The sequence below is a fragment of the Ahaetulla prasina genome, chromosome 4, assembly GCF_028640845.1.
Source record: "Ahaetulla prasina isolate Xishuangbanna chromosome 4, ASM2864084v1, whole genome shotgun sequence".
NCBI lineage: Eukaryota > Metazoa > Chordata > Lepidosauria > Squamata > Colubridae > Ahaetulla > Ahaetulla prasina.
The window spans coordinates 66266443-66283292 of NC_080542.1; the positions used below are offsets into that span (position 1 = coordinate 66266443).

The window sequence follows — 16850 nt, forward strand, 5'->3', positions numbered from 1 at the left end:
CATAGTGAGCCAAATTGAGTTGGATTCTGACTTTACCTAGCCAAAAAACACTCAAATTCATAGTTTATTTTACTGATGGAATTAAAGAATAAATTCTCCCTTTGGGAATATGTTGCGTAGAAAGTCAACAGTAAAGATACCCAGTTTAATAATTCAATATCCCTTTAACATGGATCATATCAACACAAAGGTACTAAAAGAATAATAAAGCATTAAATGTTGCCTATGGCAGATTTCCCCCAGCTTTGCGGACCAGCTGGGTTGGAGGAGAGGGGATGGTTCTCCATGTGCGCACATGCTTCCTGCTGCTTGTACAAGTGGAGATGTATGTGCAGACTTGACCACCACTTCCATGGCCTGGTTCCAACGGGCTCAAGGCCTGATAGTAGGGTGCAACCCAGGGTTGGCAAACCCTGGGCCATGGTATGGTGCCTTTTTCAATGTGGAAAAGGTGCTCCTTGTCTGTATTATTCCTGTTCTACAAGAAGAAAGTACCATGGGAGTTTGACCCAGATGAAAGTGCTATTCCTAAATCACAAATAGCCATTTACATTTTACCCTGGTGTATTACGCAATGCCACAGCCTTCTACCTGTGCAATCCTTTCACACTGCCATACAAAAGGTGTCTGACAGGATTCATTCTGTTATTCATAGATAAAAGAATAAACAGGACATGTATCACCTCTTGTGCCTGTTGCATTTGTTCAAAAGGAATGTGAACTCATCCCTTCCAAATTTTGCCATCTCCTGCTCTAGCAACTTTCCAAAGTTCAACTAAAAGCAATGGGCAACTTTTACTTCCATTCCTGGAAGGCAAATATGTAGCGTTAAAAATGGATAGTTCACTGACGATGTTAAATTATTCAACACTACAGACAATGCAACTACCCTTCAAAAAGACCTTGACTATGTGTCAGATTGATCTAACAAGTGGCAACTTCAAATCTCAACCAACAAATGCTCTGTCTTGCACATTGGCAAAAAAAAAAATCAAAACATAAAATACAAATTAGATGGACATGACTTTGTAGATGACCTTCACTCTGTCAAGGACCTTGGAGTACTCATTTCTAAAGATCTAAGTGCCAGAGCCCTCTGTAACAACATTGCCAAAAAGGCACTGAGAGTTGTTAACCTAATCTTGCGGAGTTTCTTCTCTGGTAATATTGTACTACCAACTAGAACATATTTGTTAGATATTTGCTATTTGTTAGATATTTGTTAGATATTTGCTAGACCAAACCTAGAATACAGCTCATCTGTCTGGAACCCGCGCTGCATATTGAATAGAATAGAATAGAATTTTATTGGCCAAGTGTGATTGGACACACAAGGAATTTGTCTTGGTGCATATGCTCTCAGTGTACATAAAAGAAAAGATACGTTCATCAAGGTACAACATTTACAACACAATTGATGATCAATATATCAATATAAATCATAAGGATTGCCAGCAACAAGTTATAGTCATACAGTCATAAGTGGAAAGAGATTGGTGATGGGAACTATGAAACGATTAATAGTAGTGCAGATTCAGTAAATAGTCTGACAGTGTTGAGGGAATTATTTATTTAGCAGAGTGATGGCCTTCGGGAAAAAACTGTTCTTGTGTCTAGTTGTTCTGGTGTGCAGTGCTCTATAGCGTCGTTTTGAGGGAGTTGAAACAGTTTATGTCCAGGATGCGAGGGATCTGCAAATATTTTCACGGCTCTCTTCTTGATTCGTGCAGTATACAGGTCCTCAATGGAAGGCAAGTTGGTAGCAATTATTTTTTCTGCAGTTCTAATTATCCTCTGAAGTCTGTGTTTTTCTTGTTGGGTTGCAGAACCGAACCAGACAGTTATAGAGGTGCAAATGACAGACTCAATAATTCCTCTGTAGAATTGGATCAGCAGCTCCTTGGGCAGTTTGAGCTTACTGAGTTGGCGCAGAAAGAACATTCTTTGTTGTCCTTTTTTAATGATGTTTTTGATGTTAGCTGTCCATTTGAGATCTTGCGATATGATAGAACCCAGAAATTTGAAGGTTTCTACTGTTGATACTGTGTTGTCAAGTATTGTGAGAGGTGGAAGTATGGAAGGGTTTCTCCTAAAGTCTACCACCATTTCTACGGTTTTGAGTGTGTTCAGTTCCAGATTGTTTTGGTTGCACCACAAGGCTAGTCGTTCGACCTCTCATCTATATGCAGATTCGTCATTGTCTCGAATGAGACCGATCACTGTTGTGTCATCTGTGAACTTCAGTAGCTTAACAAATGGATCATTGGAGATGCAGTCATTGGTATACAGAGAGAAGAGAAGTGGGGAGAGCACACAGCCTTGGGGGGCCCCTGTGCTAATTGTACAGGTATTTGATGTGATCTTGCTTAGCTTCACCTGCTGCTTCCTGTTTGTTAGGAAGCTTGTGATCCACTTACAAGTCTGTTCCGGTACCTGTAGCTGGTTTAGCTTAGTTAGAAGAATGTCTGGAATGATGGTATTGAATGCTGAACTAAAGTCTACAAAAAGACATATCAGACATAAATATCTCTTTGTGTCCGATATGCATAAATAAATATGCATATCGGACATAAAGAGAGACCAGAGATATTTCACAAGAAGAGTACTCCACTCCTCTGTTCACAATAAAATACCTTATGCCACGAGACTCCAAATTTTGGGCTTAGACAACTAAGTAAGTAGTTGTCTTACTTAGACAACTTGTTTAATGATGGATAGTTGTTTAATGATGGATAGTTAAATGTCATAAGTGTGACTAGGCAAACTAAATTTAACCTAACAAACTATATTATGATATAGTTTATACAAAGAGAGAGAGTGAGTTACTGATGCAAAGGAAGGTGGGTTTTAAACCTTCCTTTAGCTACATGCAATATATGAATAAAAATTACTACGAAATCACAGACCATAGAAGAAATTTCCTCTTTATCTTTTTTTTAGTTTCACTAAATAGCTATTTGCAATAGATTTGCTAATTCATGTTTTGTTTCACTTTCTGATAAATATCAAGTTCATCAGATTAACTGTGATTAATTATTATCTAACTATGGCAGGGAAGCAGAGACCAAAAAGCAATACTTGTAGAGTTGAGCATTTATGAGTTACTGAACTCAATTATATTTCTATATATAGCTCACAGAATAGGCTATGACGCAAGGATGATTGGTCATAGTCTTATTTTATTTGTACTTGGAACTGACTGAGTTTTAATAGGACAAACACCCATAGCTGTACACAAGGGTGTGATCAGGAGATGGTTTAATAGGTAATTGTAAAGGCAGAGAGTAACCTGATTATGAACTGGAGCAAAGGAAATGAATCATTGAATCAGAATCATTCTTGTTTCACTACTTTAACCCTCTCCAAAGTACATATTTTTAAATCCTGATTATTTCAGAAATAAGTTTATAATTTCCATTACTTTATTACAGATTAGGGTGACACATATTGTTAATTAAACAGGTTTTACCTAAAAGCATTTGATTCAGTTTTGTTCTTTGTCATATAGCAAGAAAAACTTGGAAAGTTTTATTTGTCAACCTTTATTACAACATGTTATGAATTTTCAATAGGAAATTAAGATACATTAAAACTTTAAGATCTACTTATATTTTTGTTCCAGAATATTGTGTGTCCCAGCTTCCTCGTCTGGCATATGAAGGTCTTCCATGTTCATCTATCTATCTATCTATCTATCTATCTATCTATCTATCTATCTATCTATCTATCTATCTATACACACACACACGTGTGTGTTATATGTTATATATATACACACAGAAAACACACACATACATACATATACATTTGTATGTGTGCCCCTTCGTGAGCTTGGTGGGGACGGTGGGGGGGCCTGTGGCAAGCTAAGTTGTAACTCAACTTACCTGTAGGCAGGAGGTGGCAGCTCAGTTGGGGCATATGAAGGTCTTCCGTGTTCATCTATCTATCTATCTATCTATCTATCTATCTATCTATCTATCTATCTATCTATCTATCTATCTATCTATCTATACACACGTGTGTGTTATATGTTATATATATACACACATACATACATATACATTTGTATGTGTGCCCTTTCGTGAGCTTGGTGGGGACGGTGGGGGGGGGCCTGTGGCAGGCAGTGCGGCCTGAAATGGAGCCGCACTGGCCCATGGTGGCTTAGCCATTCACAAGAGCTTGGGAAGAGGGTGCAGCAAGCTCTGGGGATGGGTGGCTAACTCAACTTACCTGTAGGCAGGAGGTGGCAGCTCAGTTGGGGCACGGGGCAGGCACCACATGGAAAGGCAGTTTAGGCAGGCAAGCCGCCCGGGAGGTGAGGAGTGACTGGACAGGGTGGGTGGATGGGGTGAGTGAGAGAGTGGTGACCAGGTCAGCGGGGCAAGCAGGCGATCAGTTCAGGGGTGTGGCCAGCTGGCCATCACTTCCTGTTCAGCAACCTTGGCCAAATCTCCACTAATGGTTTGCAAGAATCGGTTGAAACTGGCTGAATACCACCTCTGATATGCATAATCACTAAATAACAGTGTGTATAGAATGGAAGGAATTATTTAAATACCTATATATTATTAAGGAAATTCCTTTTTAACCAATATTCAAATGTAAGATGTCCTGATCCTAAGAGGTGGTAATTAAAATGAACCATATAATTTTACTAGTATTATATAGTCCCCCTTCAATACTCATGCAACATATTGTGTCTTATTTTTTTCTTTTCTTTTATCTTATGCTAGACTTTGTGTAATGGGTTGCATGTCAATTTTTTTAAATCATAGATTTGGAAGACATTAAAAGATACTAGAAAGGCAATACAAATATGGAGGTTGGACATTTTTGACTCCATCAGGGTAAACTAATTATATAACTAATCACTGGAAAAAGTTATGTAATCATGTTTTTATGACTTCACCTCTTTCTCTGATTTTTCACAGGCCATTTTCACTTAGCACTATTAACATGAAATTAGAGCAAATGGTTAATGAATCATAATTTAAAAGCAAAACTGACATTGCAACTGATGCTTTAGCATGCAGGATCTGGTTTCCCAAAGCCTAGCAAGAGCCAGGAGAAATTTGCAGTTTCCTGACAGTCAGCTGATCAGCAGCCAAATGATCAGGGCAGAAAGCTCTGAAAGGCTAGGGAACCAAGGGTTCCTTGTCAGGAAGCAGAGCAGCAGCAGAACCAGGAAAGCAGGCATGTCCAGCCTTTTCCTTCTCTATTGTTTCTCATTGGAAGACAATCAGCTGTGTGGCAAGCACACGTGGAAGTCACCCAAATGGTGGAACCAGATCATGGGGTATATTGGGTTGGGGGACCTTGGGAGGCTCAAGGAAGGTGGACATGCAGTTGACCTCCTAGGATCTCTCCCATCCTTGAGGAACCCTGTGCTCTACTTTACGACCCACCCATTCATTTAACATGGAGAAAGCAGGAATGACTGGTTGTTACTTCAGGCAGTTCATAGAATGTTTGTCCTGACTTCTGACCTTAATGACAAACGCCATTATGATCATAACTCGAGGACCACCTGCACAAAATATTTTGAACATATGCTTTCCATATTATTATTCAAGAGGATGTCTGGCAATTATTCTGCTATATTATTTCTATGGTTCACTGGTATTAACTTTACTTTATTGGAAAAAATCTATAATGTTGTACAGCTAATAATAAGTAAATATATATATATTTGTTGATAAGTTATAACACAAGACTATTGAATTTCTGTTTTAATATATAAATACCAAAATATTTACTAATTCATATTTTTTTTATTTAATTGCTTTTTAGTTATTGAATTTTTCCATATGTTTTAGCTTCTGTTCTGATTTATTCAAAGTATAGCTTATTAAAATAACAGAATACCAAAAACATTTAGATTTTTAGAAGCTTTCAAGATAGATAAATGAGATAAATGAGAGTTCTGGGTTTCGATTGCAGCTATAATTGCTTACATATATTTATACTTTGACAGTAAACCAGATAAGCAGTGTATCTGAATTTGGATCATATTAAAAAGATAAGTGTTTTCAAAATACCTATATTTAATTTTTAAATATATAATTATTTTATTATCACAAATAATATAAAAATTAAAGGTTTTATTACACACTATAGGGAACTACTAAGCAAAGCTATATAGGGAACTACTAAGCAAAGCTATACAGAAGCATAAAACCCACATAAGTAATGGATAATGCACATAGAATTATATTTTGGTATTCTAATAGGAATTTTACATATTTAATTATGCTTGTACATACAATACAAAGTTTTTTATGAAAAAAACTGAATTAAATAACATATCACAGTATTTGGAGATATCATAGAAGTAATTCAAATGAAACCACCTTGTACAAATGCAAACTATTAAGATATTCTGAATATCAGTGTATTAAAATAAAAAAATACTAATTTCAACTAATTAAAGAATTTTAAAAAGCAAAGAATGTACATAAAGCTTAACTACGGGAATTCTTTCCAACCTTTTCGTCAACCAATAAATTTGGTGGTATTCAGCTGGCTCTTACCAGTTCTGGCAAACCGGTAGCAGAAATTTAGAGTCCCTTCCAGGAGTCCCCACACGTGCTATTTTGGCTCTTGGGTAAATGCAGGGAGGCTTGCTAGGCCAAAAACAGGGCAGGGGGGGGCCTTTAAGGGAGAGGGGGGGAGAATGAACAAGAAAGAGAGAGGGAGGAAGGTGTGGGAAGGAATAGAAACACCCCCCTTTTCATTTCCCCAAACAAAATATTAGTCATAAGAAAAGTCTCTCAGAAAAGCAAGGAAAAATCAAGCTGCTAACAAAGAAACCTGCCTGAGGCTCATTCCACATTTTGGCCAGCCACCTAAAAGAAACTTTGCTACCAGTGCTTAGAGATAATGATCCTATAGAAAGTGGAACCCAGACTTTCGTCTCAATTCTTTTTTAAAAAAGTTTTTTATTTTATAGACAAACATACATTTAAAACATCAGTAATTCCTTTTGTGTGACATCTCGGTGTTTTCTTCCTGGCTCCATCTTTTTATTGTTTCTTCTTTCTTCACTTCAATTTAAACTATTACCATTTTTCCACAAATACATTATTATCATTTTCTTACATAATTATCCATTGCTTATCTGTATCTTTCTTCTAACCAATGGTAAAATTTATCCCATATCTTAAAATATTCTGAATCCTCTCTTTCTTTAATCATCAAAGTTAATCTGTTCATTTCTGCACAATCTAAAAATTTTCTAAAAATTTCTCCTTCCAGGGGTATTTTCTCTGTTTCCAATTTTGCGCAAAAGCAATTCTTGCTGCTGTAATTACCTATATAATCAAATAAATATTTTCTTTACTGATTTTTTCTGGTAGAATCCCCAATAAGAACAACTCTGGTTTTGAGTCAATGTGTTGTTGGGTCATTTCTTCTAACCAACCCTTTATTTTCTCCCAATAGTTTTTGTCTTCAGGGCATGTCCACCACATATGATAATAAGATTCTGGTAACTGATTCGACATTTAGCTGATTTATCTTTAAACATTCTTGCCAGTTTCTCAGGTTGCATATGCCATCTATAAAACATTTTGTATTGATTTTCTTTATATGCAGTGGACATTGTTAATTCTCCCATAATTGTTGCCATTTGTCTAGATCTATTGAATATCCAAAATTTTTAGCCCAGCCTATCATAATTTTCTTAACTTGTTCTTCTTCTAACTCAATCCCCAACTTTCGGCTCGATTCTCAAACAGGCAAATGGATTCATAGAAAACCCATTCAAGATAGGATATTTCAAAATCTCCCCAGAACAAGATTTGGCAGCTAACAAAAGAGAGTAATAGAATCTAAATAAGCAGCCCCACACTCAAGACCGGCCACAATGAGAATCGCCCAAACCCTTTTAGAAACCCAAAGCCCATATTGCACAAACCCAAAACTTCAAAAATATAGAACCATATAAGAATCCTTTCTCTTATCCAGTTTCTTGTTCAACTGACCCAGAAACGAACTGCTGAATGTCACTTTGCTTCTGCGAGTAAAAACCTCCTTCCGTGCAGCTTTTCAATTTAAAGCGATAGCATCTCAGTTTTTCTTTTCTTTTCTTTGCCAAATGATCTCCCGGCTGAAAAGCAAGCCCCTATCTTTTCCTTCTAACAGAGGGAAGGGAGAAAGAAAGAAAAAGAAGGGAAGGGAAGGGAAGGGAAGGGAAGGGAAGGGAAGGGAGGGAGGGAGGGAGGGAGGGAGAAAGGAAGGAAGGAAGGGAAGGGAGAAAGGAAGGAAGGAAGGAAGGAAGGAAGGGAAGAGAGAAATAGGGAAGGGAAGGGAAAGTGAATGAGGTATGGATGGATGGATGGATGGACGGACCGATGGATAGAAGGAGGAAGGGAGAGAAAAAGGAGAGAAAGGAAGAACCAAAAACCCTGGCACTAGACACAACTTCAGAGAATGCTTTGAAACAGCACAGCAATCCAGGGCTGGAAGGGACCTAGTCAAACTCCTTGCTCCAGCATCTAGTCAAACCCCCTGCTCCAGCAGGAGACCTTATATCTTCTTGAGTATTTTGGTGCCTCTAACACAGAGGAGAAATTCCCAGAAATCCCCAGGCATTGTCAACCTCTCCCCCTAGTAAAAAAAACCTAGAGCCCATCCAGTCACATGACCATCTAGCCACACCCACAAAGCCATGCCCACAGAACCAGTAGTAAAAAAAATTTGAATCCCACCACTGGACATATGTTCCATCTGTTTGTGAGTTTCTGCTTTCCTTCCTATTGAGACACATGGTGTCTCAAGATCCATTCTGGCTGTCATAACTGAAAGAGTAGAATGTTTAAAAACAGGCTGTTACTAACCACTGACTTTCTGTCCTGTCCCTTAAGAGGCAAGGGGGACCCTTTGTGTAAAACATTTTTCCCATGGTCCCCACCCAGTTATCAAATTATTTTGCTAGCTTCTCCCCCATTCACAGTCATGCCTCTCCATTTATAGATCCTATTTTGTGTAATACTGCAGCTTGGCCTCAGACATTCAGATGACTCTTCCAACCTAGCTTTAAGAAAGTTTGTGAAAACATAGTTCAGGGCTCACATTAGTGTATTACATTGCTTCCTATAGTAAGGAACCATGCTTAGGAACCATGTTGAGGTGTGGATTGGGATATGAATGGTATTCGCAATTATTTTGTTTTACATACTTTTTTTTCCCTACGAATCTGTGGATTGTTGTTTATTTACTTTATTTACTTTAAGCTTTTATTTTGATCAGAGTTTGTGGTAGCAGTTACAATTATTTTAATTTTTTTGGTTCTTTACCCCAATAAAGAAAGTAATTAGCAAGTAAAGGATGCATACAGAATATTTTTAATATAAATTTCTCCTGAGACAAGCAGTGCATCATTAAATCAGTACTTTTGAAATATAATGGAATAAGTTGAAATATTTGTATATTGAGTATTGGGATTTCTAATATCCCTCAGATTTGTATTGCTTTTTATTATTCATCAGTACAAAATTTCAAAAGATTTAATAAGACTGTACAAACAATTTCAGCACTAGTGAGTAGGATAAGCAGTTTCTTATTTTGTGCAACTTGTTGAAGCAGGCAGTCAGGGTCTAACTCTGCATTGCCTGGTCCTTGCCAACAACATTGGAAGTACTTGCTGCCTTCCATGTCATGAGACATAAGAAGTAAGTTGGAAAGACTTGAAATTGGATTTTTAACAAAATATTTGGCATTCTTTTTCATTATTATTGAAGCCATGGGATTTTATTTTATTTATAACTCGCCTTTATTATTTTTATAAATAATTCAAGACAGTGAACATATCCAACACATCTTCTTTTATTTTCCTCACAATAGCCCTGGGAAATGGGTTGGGCTGAGAGAGGGTGACTAACCTACATTCACCCAGCTGGTTTTCATGGCTAAGGTAGGATTGCAGTCATATTTAAAATTGGGCTGCATAAAAATAACATATATATGATGAGATTAATGGTAATATTTTTTCTAGAGTAAATGCTTTAAAAGGTAGATCATATACAAATTATATTTAATGTAATTGAATAATTCTTTCATAAGTCAGAAATAGCTGCATTCATCTCTACCAGTTTGCCAGATAGGTAACAATAATTTATTTTCTTTACTGAACACTAAGCCTGAATAATCTTAGTTGTTCTCCACATAGAGCTATTAATCTTCCCCAATTAAAACACATAATTAGGCTTTCAAAGTCCATCCGAGTGTCATTGGGAGGGCCCCAATGTATTAGGCATTTTAAATTTTATGTTAGTTGTTAATCCATAAATTCGGAAAGTTATAATTCATTAAAGATAAGGAATGTCTAGTTTTGTATTCCTCAGTTTTTATTTACTATTATTATCTGCAGTTTTCTCACAAAAACCTTTGCTTAATTTTTATGATTATTAGTTTATTTGCTAAGTTATTGATACTGATACTGTTTACATTTAAATCCATCCTTTTATATATTAAAGGATCTTGTTTTTGTTTTGTTTGTTCTTGTTACTCTTGCCCTATAATTGAAATATATTTTATAGAGTTTAAAATACTTTACATTGAATCATAATTTGCTACGATTGAAGGAATGGTATTGGTTGAAATGTGTTAACTGTCATATTTGCTTTCCAAGTACTGTTAAATGAATGTCTTCAGAATGATTATTGTTTGAATAATAATCATACTATTATAATTATGTGTATAATTACTATAATTAAAATGCATATACACATTTTAAAATATATAAATTAAAACTGCATATTTTATGCAAATAATCATAAAAATCATAAAAAATGCTTTCATTATTTCTCTAACATTCCTGTTTCAGTTAGATATAGATATAATTTTAAATTTTATATTCCGATCCCAAGTGATGGGAATAATTTCAGTGAGAAATTTTACATTGATACAATTTGGAAAAGTCATATTCTGCACATAGTTTACCTGTTTTGCATGCAGATTTTCATGTTTATTATATGTTTATTCTTTCTTCAGTTTGTCAAGGAACAAGCAATAAGCTAACCCAACTTGCAAGCGTGGATGACCACTATAACAACCTTAAGAGAATGTATGAGAACTGTGAAGTAGTGCTTGGCAATCTGGAAATCACTTATGTGGATTACAATTATAACCTTACTTTTCTAAAGGTTTGTAAAATGAATTAAATTGTTCTAATCTGAATGGGAGATTGAGAGAACTATAATGCCTTTACCTGCCTTTGAAAAGAGCAATATGCATCTGGTTTAGGAATCAGTTTTATGTTGTGGACATTTTGTTCCAAAACATTAAAGTCCTGTTTTCCACTCCTAACATATCATTCTGTTACATTCTAATGTTCCACATGCAGTTTGTCTGTATCCTCATTAATTCTTGGAGCTAACTATGAGAGCTCTAAGTAATACAACATAGGGAACTCAGGAACAATCCGTTTTCACACACTCCTACAGAACACATGAAGAATTTTTGTTATATTAAATTTCCTCAAGATATTTACACTCAATGAAAATATGAGCTGTAGTGGTGCAGTGGTTAGAATACAGTACTGCAGGCTACTTCTGCTGATCACCGGCTGCCAGCAGTTTGGCAGTTCGGGTCTCACCCGCTCAAGATTGACTCAGCCTTCTATCATTCAGAGGTCCCAGATTGTTGGGGGCAATATGCTGATCTGTAAACTGCTTAGAGAGGGTTGTAAAGCACTGTAAAGTGGTATATAAGTCTGTGCTATTGCTATATGCATTTCAAGCAAGCTCTATTTTCATTGTATGATTTCCTTTGATTGGTTGTTGTTGTTCAGTTGGTAAGTCATGTCTGACACTTCATGACCCTATAGTCCATAATACACCAGGCCTCTCTGTCCTCCACTGTCTCCTGGAGTTTGCCCAAATGCATGTTCATTGCATCAAGGACACTATCTAATCAGCTCATCCTCTACAATTTCCTTCTCCTTTTCCCTTCAATCTTTCCCAACATCAGGATCTTTTCTAATGAGTCCTTTCTTCTCATTTGATGGCCACAATTTATTTGGTGGCCAAAAAATTTGAGCTTCAGCCTCAATATCTGTCCTTCCAAAGAACAATTGATTTCATTTAGGATTAACTCATTGGTCAATATGAATTGGTAAGAGGTCACTTTAACTCTTTTAGAATACAATAATGCAGATAATTAAGAGGATACCTCAGTGTGTCTCCATAATTCTGCTACTTTGCAAACTGCAATGGCTTTTCAGATGCAATTCATGGAACTGGTCTTGAAAACCCTTCGTGTCACAGATGTTGGTCATTTGCAGCTCATCTATTTCCAATTATCTCTGCCTTTTTAATACTTTGGCATTCTTCGGGTCCCATAACTTAATACCATTTGGTGGCACCAAGGAGATATAAAATGGATACCATTCCCCCTTTCAATTCCCTTGCTCCAGATGGCCCCAACATGGCCTGCTCTTTTTAAGGCTAGTTTTTCCTCCAGGAACTGAAACAGGATACACTTTGAGCTTATTTGGTTTAATACATTTTGGTTATTAAAATGTAAGTCTCTCAAAATTTATGTCTTTAATTGTATTTTATTACTGTAAGATTATTTGTTGTTTTAACTTTATTACATCTTGAGTCCCAGCTATATAAACAGAATAGATAAACATTATCTTATATTTCTGGAATTTATCCTTGTAAGTCTTAATGAGTTATTTTGAATTTATGAATGGTATATGGAAGTTACTTAATTTGCATATTATGTATTTGAAGGAGGTATTTCTCCTAAATATATTTAGCAAGTGTAAGGTCAAAAAAAGAATTTGCTTTAGTCTCTGTCTCTATATTTTGTATACCTTTGTCTTCCATACCTTCCAGAGTATACAAGAAGTGGCTGGCTATGTGGTTATAGCAATGAATGCAGTGAAAACTATTCCTTTGGAGAATCTCCAGATAATACGAGGGAACACACTTTATGAAAATGCTGCACTAGCAATTTTATTAAATCACAATGGTACAGCGGGACTTGAAGAGCTGCCATTAAGACGCTTGGCAGGTAAGAAATTTAGAAGGGAAAGAATAAAAAATTAACAAATGCTTATATTATTAATAAAACTTATTTGAATTGTTAGTAAGTTTAATACTGCAATATATACTCTTGAAAGAATGGTTTTGAATCAACACACAACATTTAAGAGTTGCCTTGTGACAAGATGGGCAACTAAATAAACAAATAAATATGCATTACTTTTTTACGTAAGAAATGGAAGGAGCCACAAATCTTTAGTACCAGCACAGTCAAATAAGGATTTTTTCAATAGCTGAATTTGTTTATTGTTACTATCATTAGAATATTTGCGAAAACCATCAAAGTAATTTACAGTAGTTTAAATAGCTTCTCAGCATTGTGGCTAAGTGTAGTGTAGTAGTCTAAAAACCAACATTTCAAGATTAAAATAGTCAGTTGAGAAGACAGTGAAGGGACACTAATGATTGGAGAAAGCCACAAAAAATAAATAAATAAAAGAATAGAAACATGCCATATTAAAGCCTGGTATTTATAGTAAGGAAGTCATTTCACTGGATTCGTGACAATGAAATGATATTGCCAAGAACTAGATTTATAAAGAAACTTTACTTTTGCCACAGTTTTTAAGTGAATCACTGCAATTGATAAGTTAGTAAATTAGTTGTTAAGTGAACCTGGCTAGCCCATTGTCTTTCCTTGTCAGAAGATTGCAAAAGGTGACCACATGACCTTGGGAAATAGCAATGGTCATAAATATGAGCCCATTGCCAAGCATCTGAATTTTGATCACATGATCATGGGGATGCTTCAAACGTCCTAACTGTGAAAAAATGGTCATAAGTCATTTTTTCAGTGCCATTGTAACTTTGAACAGTCACTAAATGAACTGTTGTAAGTCGGCGACTACCTGAGCAACTTTCATCAAATTTAAAGGAATGTATGACTGATTTCCTTTGATCTCCTCAAATAGTCAGTTCAAGCATTGAGACAGAGTCCAATAATGCAATGGTTCCTGCCCCTATATGTTATGTGGCAAAAAAAAATAAAAAATAAAAAATAAAGTGTGAGCAACATTGTGTGGTCATATGATCATGCCAATCAGCAGTAAAAAGAATACATTCTTACATACTTACATGTCCTACAATAGTGCAGGACAACTATGTGAAATTAGGCTTCAAAATGTTTTTAAAAAGAAATAAGAGTTGTTTAGTCACATCCTAAAATTTATTAAGATTCATTCTCTATTTCCCCTAGTACCAGTCTAATCTGGTCAATTTTTAATTAAAATAATATTAAAACTGAAAATTTCAGAAATTAGAAATTAAAATAGTCATCTTTCATTTGTGGTGGTCACATAATAAAGTTATATCTTTTAGGTATAAAATTTGGGAAGAGATACAGTAAGTACAATTACTAAACAAAGCATTCAGTGCTCTCCAGCACTAGAGTGATTGTATTTATTTATAGGCCTGAGCTTCAAGCTTAAAAACAGGGAATTCATCTGTCCCAAAGGTGCATTTTCAAAAGACAAATGGACTTTGTTTTTCCTTAGGAAAGCAAAGAAAAAACAAAGTCCACTTGTCTTTTGAAAAAAACGCCTTTGGGATGACCATGACCTGGACAATCTCCTTAGACAGGAAACTCACCTATTTAATTTGTCTACCTGATGTAATAATATAAAAATCAGACCATGTGTAATAAACTGTGTCTTTATCCTAATTTCTTTTGGCAGAAATTCTAAATGGAGGAGTAAAGTTCAGGAGTAACCCTTACCTCTGCAACATGGAAAATGTTCTGTGGGATGACATTTTTGATAAAAATAATATTCGGAGTTTTGTACAGTTTGACACCAGTGAAAGAACAAAAAGGTTAACAAACTCTCATATATCCTGTAAGTGTGTACTGGAGAGATACAATTCATGAATTTTACTAAACTAATTCTAAAGAAACAGTGCATTGTTTATTTCTCTAATTTATATTAACATTTCTGCATCAGATTATGTATTTTGGAGATGGAAACATTTAAGGTTAGGCCATTTTTTTGCACAGGACTCTGAGCTATCTAATGGACAAATAACTTCATAATTAATTTTTTTAGGTAACAACTTTGCAGTACTTAAATAGTTCCATTACATCAGATCCTTTATTTAATCTGTGGAAATGTGGAAACAACTTCAGTTATGATACGTCTGTAACCTTCCAGAAAAAATATTCTGATTGTAGTAGACTCCTCTACTCTATTGGTTTTCTTTTTAAGAAAAATAAGTGTATTGAATACTGTCAATACAAATACAATATGAACTGTATATAAACAGAACTCCTATATGAATTTCTCTCTAAGAGCAGCCTTACTGTGAGAATGATGTTGCATCAGCTGGTTCTGGAATAATATTTGGCAGCCTTAAATTGTAAGCAGTTAGTTTCTTGACAATAGAACAAAAATATAAATATTTTCTAAACAGTTTTAGGAATAAGTAATATAGAATTACATCAAATTTAGTAACTTTGCTTTTTAAAAATGTTTGTGCTTCTCTCTCTGACCCCTCCTTCTCTCCCTCCTCCCTTCCTCCCTCCCTCGCTCTCTCTTTCTGTGGGTGTGGGTGTTTGTGGGGCGGTGTATCATGCAGATATGTATTTTTGTACACATTATACTACCTCTGGCAAACTTTGGCGGCATTTGAACATACATTCAATTACTTAATTAATTAATTACTTAATTAATTAATTATAATTACTATATTAAACACAGAATGAGACAATTTGCTGCAGACATCTTGCTATAGCCGGTTCAGCCTGGCCAACTCAACATAGCCAACTACTATGGGATAACTCACTATGGGACAATTCAGTGCAGGATAATTCAATGTGAAATAACTATATTGTTATCTGTCACTGTTTCTTCAACATTATTTTAATTTTTTTCATTTACATTTCATTTTGTCTCTTTTTTAACATCCTTTCTTTAACTATATTTCTTCAATAATAGCAAAGAAATGGTGGAATAGAATCATTAAAGAAAGGATGCTAAAGGAGTGACAAAATGAATTGCAAATGACAAGAATTAAAATAATGTCAAAGATATAAAGTTTAGTTATCTCACGTTGAGTTATCCTGTGTCTAATTGCCCCACAGAGAGTTGCCACGTGGAAGTTGGCAGAGCCAAATCAGCCAAAAGACGAGATGGCGAGATGGCCACAGGAAATTATCCTGAACTCTATTAAACATGCTTATAATTTATTCATGCATTGTTTCTGTTTCACCAATCTTTTTTTCATATCAAAACTGTATGTTTTGACAAATTATCAAATTCTATTTTTTTTTCTTTATTTTGTGAGATAGAGATACAGGTCAGAAATTGATATGAAATTCAGGTCATGACCTAAAATGCTAGGTATCTTTTTTTTATTATTATTAAAGAGTTTTACAAAGAATTTTTTCAATACATCCCACTTCCCTTCCCCCACCCATCTTCACATACACCCCGGACTTCCCAGAGCAAAATACAGAGTATAAGATCTAACAATCATAAGCTAAAATACACTAATTATCCATAAATTCCCATCCCTTCCCTACAATCTCAACTCTCCTTCTCCATAATAAAGGGGAAAAAAAGAAACATTCATTCATAAGATATTTGATATTTCTTCATCCAATAATTGTTCTAATTGTAGTCAGTCCATCTTATTCATTCCAGTATATTTTCTTGTGGTTATTCATTCAGGTACACTGAAATTTCCACCGCTTCCAACAGTTCAGTACTTTTAGCATCCATATCCAATAACATCAATTACTAAATAAACATCTTCTTCTTCTAGATTTTTATGTATATAATCAACCAAACTTTAACATTTTATAAA

General features: G+C 35.3%; 1 protein-coding gene across 5 annotated transcripts in view; it reads left to right on the plus strand.

Moving 5' to 3' along the window:
* The window catches only part of EGFR (epidermal growth factor receptor), a 156417-nt gene that overhangs the window by 72003 nt on the left and 67564 nt on the right, over positions 1 to 16850 (plus strand). For all 5 annotated transcript variants that reach the window (XM_058183933.1, XM_058183934.1, XM_058183936.1 and 2 more), the window contains 3 exons: positions 10993 to 11144; positions 12843 to 13020; positions 14726 to 14884. In XM_058183933.1, coding sequence (XP_058039916.1) covers positions 10993 to 11144; positions 12843 to 13020; positions 14726 to 14884 — 489 coding nt within the window. The remainder of the gene's footprint in view (positions 1 to 10992; positions 11145 to 12842; positions 13021 to 14725; positions 14885 to 16850) is intronic.